Below are 13,421 nucleotides of genomic sequence, written 5' to 3'. Positions count from 1 at the left end.
GCCAAATGACTTAAGTCAGGAGGATTTACCACATAAAATACAAGGGCACATTTGAGCTGCAAGCGGGTGTGCGCACACACACACATAGATATACACTCTGCATTGCCTTGCTCAGGAACTTGAAACTTGTCCAGCAGCTGATGTCCTCTGTGTAGCCCTTCCAATCTAATCACACAGCAGCTCCACTGTCTGCAAGCAGCGATATGACAAGTGTCTCAACCTTTTTGTCATGAATATATTATTATGAAATACACAAACTGTTGGCTGGCGACAAGCGAGAATTGTCATACTGTATGTAAAAAAGATATCGTCATTGAGATAAAACTTGCTGCATGCAAACAATTGCTCAAGGTCATGAACTTCATAGAAGGTGAGGAATTCAGTCTGTAGTTCTAACAATCATAAAGTTTCTTTTATTTTTAGAATGGTGACATACAAATACAAATATAACCTAACTTTGGTGTATGATAGGGATTCACATGAACAATACTTCTGGCCAAAGAGATGTTCTAAGTAGGTTACCCACAGAACTATTTTAGTAATATCTTAGATTTTTATTATTCAGTTCTATTACATAATTCATCTAATAATATATGTTCTTTTCGTTGTATTGTGTCAACTTTCCACACTATTACAACACTATCTTTTTGTGTTTTTATTACAGAGAATTTTATGAATTGTTACTCTAAGTGCATTGTTTCCTCAGTGAAAGACCACAATCTCGGTTGCAATTGGTTGGAATGTGCTATCGCAGTACGTGATCTGGATATCCATTGGACAAATAACCTGTCAGTCAGGGATACAGGTTCGTCATTGGCTCTCTGGCTTTGGCTCTGAAGAGAGGCTCGTGAAGGACGAATGAGGACGTACATTCTAAAGACCTCTCACTCTAGTTCGTTTTCCAGACCGTAAACTGGGAACTGAATTGCAAGTGAATCAGCTGGTCACAGCCAGAACTACAAAGAGATAAATCTAACATAAATTTGCAATTGTTCTATATAAAAATACATAAATACCCAGCATTTCCTTTATTTTTTACAGGGAAACAGCACATTGAAATACCGTTCATTTTCTAAAATTACTTATTTATTTGTTTTGGGTTTTTAAAATCTTTTCAGAAAATTGAGGAGCAAAAACTGTGCCATCATCCTAAAACTGTATCATTATCGAAGCTAACTAATAATATATATATGTTCTCCAATAGCACCACATTTTTTCCCTTCCAGCTAATGAAAGCATCAAAATGTTAATCTCTGACATGAAACTTTGATTTGTGACATGTTAAAAACACAGTGTAACATTTGCAAAAGGAAAGCCAGAAAGTCAACTAGCTGACATGTCAGTTAAGCTGCAATACCTGGCTAAAGTTTGCTGACATTAGCCAGCATAATAAACTAGCCGCAAAGCTTGTTGAATTAAGCATGTCTCATTGTTTGTGAATTTAACTTTTCAGTTTTTTTAAAGCAACTGTGTTATTTCTGTATTATAGTCTTGCATATCAGAAACAATGGCATTTATAGAAGGGTTCCACTTTTGGCAAATACGACTTTGAAGTTCAATTGAGTTGCCATCATTATCAATTCCCTGACTTATTTTGGCCCACAAAATTATTATTTTAAAAAAGGGGAAGTCAACTGGACTTTGTTTCCTAGAACCGTGACCACTCTGCGGGGAACCATAATCATATTAACATATACTTTATTATTACCTTCTGGATATGTTTTCCGTGTGTATGTGCTCATAGTTGTCCCAGTAAAGCACGGAGTGAGTCATCGTGACTTATTGACGATCTTTGGTCAGTGGGTGTGTACGTGCATGTTGAGGGGCGGTAACCACTGCAGTCCTACTCCAGTATCTCTGCTCAGCCTCAGCGTCTATCAGTGTCACTTACCGTTGTTGGACGGGTTGTGGAGTTTAATTTTAAGTTTTTTGGGCAGGTGACAGGGGTCGGAAACAGGCATGGCTGGCGCAGCGGTACCGAAGCGGCAGGACACCCGGAAATTTTTCGAGAATCTGTCCGGAGCTGGTAAATCCATCGGAGTGCTGACCAGCGGAGGAGATGCCCAAGGTAACGTTGTGTAGATTGGGTTCCATTATCGGACACCCCTGCTGCCTAAGCCCTGTCTAATGTTACCAGTTTCATCAGTTACAGTGCAAAGTGCTGCCAAGATACAACAGGCAAAAATACTCCGTTTTCAACTGGCGACGTGAGACAGTTTTTGCTAAATAAAGCACATTGTTTTTGTTTGGTTTTCTCAAAGCAGGAATTACGCTAAATCACGAACGTCAAGCTAGTTTAGCTAGATTAAATATCACACTTTGCACTAAATGTTACGGTTGGCAAAATATTGCAGCATCTTTCACTGTAGCAAGGTATTTTTACTGAGGGGTTTTCCTGTTAACGTTAGTCATTCATGTTCAATCGGAGAAATGACAAAAACAAGGTTGCCAAAGATATGTCCGATAATGGATGTGTTGGTGCAAGCTTGTAAAGACCCAGTGCGTTACAGTTACATTTTCCTGTGGAGTAAGTCAGTAAAGGTGCGGCTTGAACGTGTCAGTGCATCAAGGAGAGCAACGTTGGTTTATTTTAGTAGTATGTATTTGATCATTGTGCATCCACTCGCGATTTTACCATAATTATTTAGCCTAAAGGGTGTTAAATCAATCTGAGCGTTGGTTACGCAACAGCTGACGCTCCCATTCACACTCCCATCTCATTTATTTTAACATATACAACATGCATCAACGAGATAACAAGTGTTATATTAAAACATATGCATAATCCAGACCTGCTAAAAATAATCCAGATTGGAACAGGTGCCTTATTTTGGAAAGCAGCACTAATATCAACAAGTGATCGTGATAATTTAATAATTAAAAAGACATCCTCTTTATATACACGGTGGATGTACATCCTGCACTTATGCATATAGACTGTGCTGCCTGCAGCATAAATGACGCATGTTGGTTTGTGCGTGCATTTGTGTCCCTGTGCGCATCCACAGTGCCACTAAAACATATAATTGAATCACCAACCCAAATGAATCATTACTAAAACCTTAGTTTCTGCAGTGTTTCCTTAATGTGTCCTGTCAGAAGGCTATGTAATGACCTTGCTGCAGGTCTACATTATAGGATTTTAATTGTGTTGTATGATTTAGGCTTGCCAAGAGTTTTGCTGCGTATTAAGAATCCCTGAAAACCACCTCATTTGTTTGGATACGTAATAGTTTTGAAAACTTAAAGTAAGTAATAGTGATCAAATGAACTTCCTATGAGGAAAAATGTGAAGACACGTATCTTGCATCACTGAGGATGAGTCGCGAGAGGACCAGTGTTAAAGTAGCCAGCCTAAAACACCCCGATCCCCGAGATAACCTTTCACAGTAAGTGTCATGCGTTCAAGTTCTCGCTGTAGTACCTTTATTTTGAAGCCGTCGTCTCTGGAGTTCCGGTGTGTTTGTTGATAACTTACTCATCTTGTCAAGGAGGCTCGTGCCGCCTACGTGAGGAGCAGCGAGTATGCGGTGAAGCATGAAGTGGTAGTAAATAAAAGGAAATAAATGGGCATGCATTTAAAATGTTACCCATAGCAATTTCTTTTATTATATAAAATTGTCATTGATGTACAAATAATATTCATAGTCTATCTCCCCGGGGATGGAGCAGATGTCTTCAGTAGCCCACTGATCTCATAACACATAACAGTATTTTTGTGTCACTCATCCATCCTCTCATAATGTTCCTGGAACATCATCAAAACATGTATTTTTACTCATAACCATCTATAAAGGCTGCTGTACTGTGCTCTATCCACATTGTGCGCTGAATTGTATATATGCAGTGCTGTAGGTTGACAGCTATTGTTTGTTCGTTACATAACAGCATGTGCCTTTAGTGGAGTGATTCAGTCTAACCACAGTGAATCGCAGCAGATCAGCTCCCATGCTGGATGTTAACCTCTGTAGTAATAACATGTAAAGGCACATGTTCCTCCTGACTGCATATATGATTTAACTGAAATTGCACCTGGTGATTCACATACATTACTTATCACGTGTCCTGATTTTCTTCCATTCGTAACTACTGGCTGCTGGTTTGGAGGAGGGATTTCCTTGTGAGCTTGTAAGATGCCACTGAACAAAGCTGTTTGTATAGTTGTTAGCTCATGTGTCTTTTCTGTCACTGAATCAAATGAAACAAGCTTACAAAGGGAATTACTATAATTCTTTACCCGAGAAAGTAATGTCTCATATGTAGCCTGTGTCTTGGGTAGATGTCAGTTCAAAAACTTAAAACTTCGAAAAGTGCTGCTGTTACTGACATAAAATTACCTATATACACCCCTTTGGTAACATTTCCTATGAAGACTCCATCTCTATATATAGATAATTATAATGCTTTATGACTAGACTCATAAACACACATAATAGAGGTTGACGGATGGGGTTTAATACTGTATCTATACTCATGTATGCCCACAACAACAGTCAAGTGTAGTAAGTAGGTGTCAGATACAACAGGCCAATTATCGGGGCGATGTTTGGCATTTTAGCAATTATTTGTGTCTGTGTTTTATTTTAATGATTGTTGATCAAATTCATTCATTTAAAAAGCTGCAAAGAATTTTTTTATTTTAATTTTCACTAGACAAAAAAAAATGCTGTATATCATGTTGAAAGTCTCAGTTTTGATTAAACATTTGCCAAACCATTTAAACAAAAATTTTTTGTTTAAATGCCTTCAATACGCTAGAAAACTTTGAAAAAAGCATTTTAAAGACTTAAGGGTGACACTGATTTCTAAAGACAATGTGTCAGAATTCAGTTTTTAGGCACAGAATCAGATTTTACAGACTGGGAAAGTTTCAAGGTCACTATTTGCAAGATTGTAAGCCTCAAAAAGAAAAAAAAAAGTGGACTTAAACTATTGTAGCCCTTGAAATCCAAAGGCTGTATACTGTATCAACAGCACAAGAGAGCGGAGACTGTTTTTATTTTCTTTTCAAGCGGGAGTGTGGCGTTTGGTCCCGCCCTACTGTGCTCTGATTGGCTAGTAGTCTAGTTCTCCTGTGCTGTGATTGGGTAGTAGGCCAGCGCTACTGTGCTCTTATTGGCTTGAAACCGTTGCCTCCGGTTTGCCTCTTCGGTCAGGTAAACTCGGCTGTTGACATTTGCGTTTTTAGCTACATTTCTCTTGGACTGTGGAAAAAGAGGACAATGTTGAGTTTAGAAGTGAATAAGAACAGAGCTTGCTGCAGCTGTCGAAATCTCTGGTAAGTATGCTGTATGCGGTAAGCTAACTAGTTAACCGCTGTATGGTCGACCTGCAAGCTAACGTCAGCTACTGGATTGTTTGTTATTAGCCTGTAAGCTAACTGTAAGGTTCACCTGAAAAAAAGTTGCGAGCATCAACATTCATTTATCCCATAATCATGTATATTTGAGCCAAACAATCTTCAGCTAAAACACACGGTAAGCTTGTAGGCTAATAGAAAACATTCCAGCGGCTAACTTAGCTTGCAAATACCCTGTTTGGGATGGGGCCAGTGGTTAGCTAGCTAGCTACAGCCTATAGCATACTCACTGTGGATTTCAAGGGCTGCAATAGTTTCTGTCGACTTTTTTTTTGTCTTTTTGAAGATAATCTTGCAAATAGTGACCCTGAAAATTCCCCAGTCTTTGCAAAATCCGATTCTGTGGCAAAAAACTATCTGACCTGACACATTGTCTTTATATATGAAAGGTTGTCAGACTTAAGTCTTTTACATGCATTTTCAAATGATTCCATACACATACAGTGTGTTAGGTATTAATCACTTGTGATGCAGCATTTTATAAATGCATGAAAATGATTACACTTAACACCAACAATATCATCATTATGTCCCCCACTTTTATATATTATAGTCCATTAAGAATGCTTTCATAAATGTGGTCTTCATAGAAAGTGTTACCAAACCTTTCAGGTGCAATATTCACAACTGGCCCTTATGCTTTGTCCTAATTTCAGCATTTATATATATAAAGTTTCTGAAATATTCCATGCTTGCATACATCTGATTAAAATCACTAGTTTTAGAAATTACTATAATATTTTTTTTTCTAAGTTTTAGTAGCCTAGCATTAAGTATTTAGCAGAAATACACTAAGAAAAACACCAAGGCTACAACAAAGTAGACATGCTGTAGGTAACACAAATTAGGATTTTTCAGTAGTTAAACATGTAGAATGTGTAATTTGAAATGTGCATGTGTTAGAATAAAATTACATAATAAATTAGAATAAAAATGGCAATTTTAAGACATAGTTGTATTGCTAATTGTATTAAATACAAATTAAACAAGTAGTTTCGACCAAGCAATCTCAGTGGTCAGCAAGACATTTAGAATGTGCTTAAATCAGCATGACAGCACACCTTCCTTATCACTAAAAAGATTATTATTATTACATTTTTTTTTTCTGTTTTGTTGAACTCATTAAAAACATTGTTCAATTTAAACTCATGTCACATGTTTGCACAGATCCACTTCAACCAGTCAGCTTTGTCCTGGTCTCTTAGCAACACTAGCTTGTCCCATCAGCGCAGCTTGCACACTGTGTTTCTTCTTTGAAGGAAACCCCCCTTTGTGCATTAAATGCTGCATGAAACCTTATTTACTTAATTCAATGAGGTGACAGAGAGCAGAATATACATACTATCAGAACACACAAACAAAAAAATATCTTTGGGATTAAAAATGTAGCTTTGCTTGGCAGCAGTTTCATTTTGGAAACGAGACAATCCGATCAGTCTTCTGTGGATTGATGGGATTGTTAAGTTTAATTTGGACCTGAAATAATTGATCAATTTGACAGAAAACTAATCTGCAGCATTAAAAAAAAAAATTAATCATTTGAATGATTTTGGAAAACATTTTCAAGCATCTCACTCTTAAGGATTAGCTGCATGTTTTGTCCAATGTGATAGGAAAGTGAATATCTTTGGGCTGAAAATAAAATGCAGATTAATCAATTATGATAATAATCATCAGTTGCAGCCCTAGTTCAGGCCTAAAGATGAAGTTTTATGACCTCCTGGGGTTTATTAAACCCTTTGACAGCCCTTAACCATAACTGGGTTTTTGCAAATTGAATTTTTTGACATTATAGCTTTTTTATATAGAGAGATTTTTGCTGCAACAAACACTTGAGTTTCTTATCTAACATTTGTAGTGGCCGTTAAATGGTAAACAACCAGCAGAGACACACTGTTCATGTTGCAAAGTAATCTACAAGCCAGGTTCAACTGTTTTGCCAGATGATCCTGTGTTTCTTTGTTTTTGATTCCAGAGCCTGTAGCAGCGTCACCAGCCGCAGTGAAATACATTTTATTGGCCTATGTTTGTTTCATGCAGAGCAGTTTTCTGTCTGAAAAGAGCCTAAATCATGTCATTGTCATCCAAGGAGTAGTCACATCCCGTGCACATTCTGCAGACATGGGCCAGTGAATGGGCTGGGTTGTTTAAAGCATGTGGTGTGGGAAGAAATTTGGCTGAGAGAGCTCTGTCGGCTGTGAGGGGCAGCTGGTGCCTGCTGTGCTCAGCGCTTGGTTTCTCTCATACTGCCACAGAGAACGGGCTCAGGAAGATGTAATGTGCCTCTTGCATGTATAAAAGTCATCATGTCATATCAGTACGCATCATATCATAGAAATCTTTGTTAATAATCAGTGAGCTGCTTTTGAGACCCCTCAGGATTTGAAGGCTTTTGACTAAACGAGATTTGGTGACATCCCCTTGAGCTTTGAAAACTAATGATGGACATTTGTTGGAATTTCTGATATTTTGTAGACGTAACTATTGATCACATGTGAAAAAATGAGTCTCATATACAAACTGATTGTGAAAATGATCATTAGTTGCAGCCGTAATTCTCATTTGCAGTCTAATTTCCTTTGCAACGATCTTTTATTATTTGCTTACCATATCAAATTTCTCCATTAGGATCATTCATTATTTAATCGCAGCTTTCAATCTGCGCAAATCTGTTGCACTGCTGAAGCAACAAGACATTAACTAGATATACCCTCTCTCAGCCAGTTCAGTTGTACATCAAAAACTTCAATCGATACCAGGATATTAGGATGTTAGCCTCTATCTGCTTAACCCCTTCAACCCTGAGCAGATTGGTGGGATTTTATTTAAAAACATGGGAAAAAAAAGGTTGTGAGCAACTTTAATTATATATTTACAATATGTCAAAAATAATATTTTTTAAGCACTTTTCCAAAAAACTTTGCCTTTAAAAAAATGTGTTTGTTTTGTTTCATGTGCCAATTTTCTGGTAATTTTCATCCACTGTTTTACTAATTTCTTTTTAATTTTGGGGTTATATCTTCTGTCATTGTTCATTGCCTTCTTTTTTTTTTTTAAGAAATCAGACCAATTGGCTCAAGTTTCAAAGGGTTAAGTAAAACTTTGATTTATTGTCTGTGTTGTTTCTAATTTCACTAAGTGCTCCATCAGACACATTTGTAATCTGGCAAAGCATCGTCAGGGACGCTCCGCCCTTCTCTCTCTCTCTCTCTTTACTGTTCTTTGCTGGTCTGTCTTGCTCCTGCCACTCCCTATTTATGTTGTTATGATAACTATTAGTCTCTTTCTCTTTGTATTGACCTTATTAAAAGACAATATAATATTCAAAGTTAAATGTAGGAAGGAAGCATATCATCATAAGCATCATAAAATAATGAATGTTGAAATTCAAAATTAAACTTTGGATGCTACTAGAAAACTAAAATCATTTGCTTTTCAGCTGGCTCGATACAATTTGCCCCAATCAACATGTCTGAAGTGAGATGAACAAACTTAAAACTTAATCTTATCAGATAAAACAGAACAGATATTGGCAAAGTTTGGGGACATCATTTTCAGTTGAAAAAAAGGTTGTTAATCTCAATATATTGCAAAATATGTTACTTTAATCCTCAGCAATGGCAGCACATTTAAAATTGCAGTAAAACTGTATGGTGACCTAAGTATTGGCACAATATGTATCACGAGGCCTCTGGTGAGTCACACCTGTAATGTCAAACACATCATGACAGTCACAAGAATGCTTACTGGGAAAGACTGTTTGTTTCCGTGACAACCACTAACTCTTCTCTATCCGTTCCCAGGTATGAATGCAGCGGTCCGGGCTGTAGTCCGAATGGGCATCTACGTGGGAGCAAAGGTCTACTTCATCCACGAGGTGAGGCATGACTCAGACTCCAGACGTGGCCTCCGGGGAGTCTGCAGTCTCTGTCACACTCGACAGTGAGCTAAATTAGTACTGACGATGCTTCCTCGTTGGGCTGTGATTATCTTTGAGAAAGCCAGCGGGCCTTAAAGTTCTGATATTATTCTGCATTTGGTGATAGATTCATGCGTCATCTGGATGTCACCTTAAAGTTACATCCAGATAACTTTAAAGAAGTATTTCACTAATTTACAAAGAGTCCTCACATAAAACTAGGCCGTCTCTGCAGTAGAAAGATGCAAATACTTTTGAAAGTGGTGTGACATGACCAGAGAAAACAGAAAAAAAGGACGCTTTTGCTCAGGAGGCAGAAAACCTACAACTACCAGAATGCATCACACCTTACCAGACGCTCCCGCTGATTTATGATGAAATGTGGACTGATCTTGGTAAAACAATGGCCGCCGCTGGATCTCGTATAATAGTTAAAGGATAGATAAAACATATTTCTGAAAACATTTGAGGCAAGAAATATACATGTCAGTAACAGAATCTTGGTTTATATTTTATGAGCGCTGCCTTAGTTTTACCGTTTGATCTCTGAGTCAGCAAAACTACTCCATGTCGTTTGGAGGAGGTTGGCTGTGGGGTGTGAAGGGATATCTGGGCACTGCTTAGATGAAGTTTAGCACAGTTCATCTACACATACTAGATACTAGCTGATAGAAAATCAGAGAAATATTTCTTAAATTAAGGGTTGACAAAAGGTTTCTGTCCTCAGAGGCATTTTATAGTAACGTTGTCAACAAAAAGCTGTTATTTATTGTCATGTAAAGGTGCTCTGATTAACAAACGTGTTATTGTGAATGTGATGCATGTCACAGTGCTTTGTTAGGCAAAACATGAACCTCTTTCATCTTCCCTTTGTGGATATGAGTTTTGGATTCTGGGCCTGTCTCTGTGTTGTGTTTTCTTTCTGTCATAGCTTCTCATTTATGAAATATCCCCAGAGGGAAATTGTGCAGCTGTGGCTCGGGGGGCAGCGCCACATATGTGCAATGTCAGACATCTCATGATTCAGTATCAGAAAGGAAAAGCAACAACAACTCTGTCTTTCTTTAATATCTTAGAGTTGTTCGATATTGAAAGTCTGAGGGTATATGTTCAGTTTGAATTGGCATGACACCACTGATGGCAGTGACGGAGGCAGAGAGAGATGATCAAGTCTCAGTGTGGATATAAGTGGATTACCAGGGGCAGACTTCATCCTTCACTGGCTGAACTGTCATTCCCATCAGCCTCATATTCTCACTGGTCTGTGAGTAATGACAGCTGAGTGCCAAGAAGCCTTTATTTTGGTTTGGACTCTGGCGAGTAGTTTGTAGCAGCGTACACATCATTGTGAATCCAAAAAAAAAAAAAAAGTAGAACAGTGTAAGCAAAAAACAAAATAAAAAAAACCTGCTAACACCAAAAGAGTATTTTAAGTCACAATTTGTTTTTAATTATGATGTTTTCAAACATATATTGTGTTGGATCTAGGGTTGCAACTTGTAAGCGCTTCCCTTAGTATATTATTGATACAATTAACAATTGATTAATCAATTAATTATTTGAAAAAAAAAACATACAAACTTTGCTCATTTCAAATAATACAAAATGCTTTTTTTCCCTCAATGACAGCACAAAGCAACATTTTGCATATACTTTTTAGGGGAGTAACAATCCAACGATCTGCATTGATATATATCGATAAATTGATAAAATGAGTAATGATCATGTAACATTGATGCATGTAAACATCTATCCATATCATCCTTTTTCAGGTGCCCTTTGGTCAGTTTTGTCTCTTGGGTTTTTAAAAAAATAATTTTTTTTTACACAAGACATTTTTGAGACTAAATAAGTAATTAACCTCAAAAAGTGCTTGTAGTAGAGTGCAGATCTCTGCCAGGTGTGTCTGGAGTTAAATCTCACTCAGTTGCCCTTACTGGCTCCCTCACTATCAAGATGGCAGCAAAAATAACAAAAATAGGGATTTCTTAATCTCGTATAGAGCCTAACGTTAGTGACTCATAACATTTTAGGTATAGGATTAATCTGAAGATGCACTGCTTTAAAATGAGACCAAACCTTTTTTCATGGATGCCAGTTTTTTACCGTCAATGACAGTATAAAAAAGTCAATAAAATATTGAAGATTGTAAATCACTGCAGCCAAGAAGGGTCATTAATGTCTACAAAAAGTATTTAAAAAATGTTTGGCTGATTTGCTAGAAGTAGATTAGATGCTGCGGACAGACAGATACACACACAAACGAATGCATGATCCCCTCCAGGCGTAATACAACAATTGAGAATCACATCAAAATGCTTGACAGATTATTTGATCATGAGAATAGTAGTAACACTGAACATTTGCCATATTTTTTCCTCCTCTCAGGGGTACCAGGGGATGGTGGATGGAGGAGACAACATCAAAGAGGCAACGTGGGAAAGCGTCTCCAGCATGTTGCAAGTGGTGAGCAGAACTTTCTGCTGTTGTTTCAGGTCACACGCTCGTATAATTCCATCCGGTTGAAATAAAACTACCCATGTTTCCTCTACTGCGCTGTAAACTAGGAAACCCTTAAATTCAGCTCTCACTTAAAGATTTGACTCTTTGTTAATGTTGCAGTTATCGCCGTATATTCAAGCACAGTGAGATGTTTCCTGACAAAGGAGCAGCAGTATTTGTGCTTGGGCCGAAAACAGCGGAGTGTCTGCTGTGTTGGTGGACATCTGTGATGATGATCATTGGTAGTGACTCAGCAACTAAACTTCAGCCAAATGAGACTGTGATCGAATTAGACCTTTACACTGTTTGTCATAATCAGACTTTTATTGTGTAAAGTGGATTACAGTCGGTGTGACAGTGAAAAGATTTATTTTGTAGATGAGCAACATTGTTAATATTATGCATTAAGGAGTCATGTTTCCCTAGGTAAAACAGGGATTATATTTCAGTCTGAGCCAGTAGAGGAGACTAGTATGATTTCAGATTGTACTTTGTCTTTCCTCCAGGGTGGCACAGTCATCGGCAGCGCCCGCTGTAAAGAGTTTCGTGCCCGCGAGGGCCGCCTGAAAGCCGCGCAAAACCTTGTGAAGCGCAGCATCACCAACCTGTGTGTGATTGGTGGAGACGGCAGCCTGACCGGAGCCAACCTGTTCAGAGAGGAGTGGAGCGGCCTGTTGGAGGAGCTCGTCCAACAAGGTGAGCGCTCACTGCAGGGATTTCATACCGCACCACTTTAACTCGACAGGTTAAAAGAGGATTTTTCTCCTGCCCTCTCATGTCTTTCAGGTGTGATCGATAAGGAGGCAGCCTGCAGTAACTCTGTGCTCCACATTGTTGGCATGGTCGGCTCCATCGACAACGACTTCTGCGGCACCGACATGACCATCGGCACTGACTCGGCACTGCACAGGATCATCGAGGTGGTGGACGCCATCATGACCACTGCTCAGAGGTGAACAAATCCTGAGAGCAGACAAGTATAGATGTGACAAGACATTGAAAAAAAAAACTTGACAAAATATGATAAGACGTAGCAAGACAAGACATTAAAAGACTCGCTTATATAAACCATAAAGAGGACGATAATGTGTTTTAAAAGATGAGTCCACAGGGTTTCACTTTTTTGACATTTCTTTTTTTTTTTCAGCCATCAGAGGACATTTGTGCTGGAGGTCATGGGCAGGCACTGCGGGTAGGTACTTCACACTGTCAGAGAAACAGAGACACAACACAAATAGAACATATCTGTCTATCTGTATATCTATCTATCTATCTATCTATCTATCTATCTATCTATCTATCTATCTATAACAGCAGGGTATATGGTGTGAAAAATTTGTCTGCATATGCTTAGTCTCAATAAAATAACAATCATGGCTCTGCAAAAATACTTATTACAATATTAACAATACAGTATTTTTTTGGAAATACTGAAGTGTGTGTGTGTGTGTCTGTCTGTCTGTCTGTCTGTGTGTACAGATATCTGGCCATGGTCAGTGCCCTGGCATGCGGAGCAGACTGGGTGTTTATCCCTGAAATGCCTCCTGAGGATGGCTGGGAGGATAGCATGTGTCAGAAACTGTCTGAGGTAACACACACACACACACACACACACACACACACACACACACACACACACAC

At 38.4% G+C, this 13,421-nt stretch overlaps 1 protein-coding gene across 2 annotated transcripts in view; it reads left to right on the top strand.

Moving 5' to 3' along the window:
• Positions 1–1,855: 1,855 nt before the first annotated feature.
• LOC121951200 (ATP-dependent 6-phosphofructokinase, platelet type-like) overlaps positions 1,856–13,421 on the top strand; it is a 32,418-nt gene continuing 20,852 nt past the window's right edge. For both annotated transcript variants that reach the window (XM_042497440.1, XM_042497439.1), the window contains exons 1-7: positions 1,856–2,068; positions 9,163–9,236; positions 11,667–11,744; positions 12,287–12,476; positions 12,567–12,732; positions 12,928–12,972; positions 13,260–13,368. In XM_042497440.1, the coding sequence (XP_042353374.1) occupies positions 1,960–2,068; positions 9,163–9,236; positions 11,667–11,744; positions 12,287–12,476; positions 12,567–12,732; positions 12,928–12,972; positions 13,260–13,368 (771 nt within the window). In that variant the 5' untranslated portion in view covers positions 1,856–1,959. The remainder of the gene's footprint in view (positions 2,069–9,162; positions 9,237–11,666; positions 11,745–12,286; positions 12,477–12,566; positions 12,733–12,927; positions 12,973–13,259; positions 13,369–13,421) is intronic.

The sequence above is a fragment of the Plectropomus leopardus genome, chromosome 12 (assembly GCF_008729295.1).
Source record: "Plectropomus leopardus isolate mb chromosome 12, YSFRI_Pleo_2.0, whole genome shotgun sequence".
Classification (NCBI taxonomy): Eukaryota; Metazoa; Chordata; class Actinopteri; order Perciformes; family Serranidae; genus Plectropomus; species Plectropomus leopardus.
This window is presented reverse-complemented; position numbering and strand designations above follow the sequence as displayed.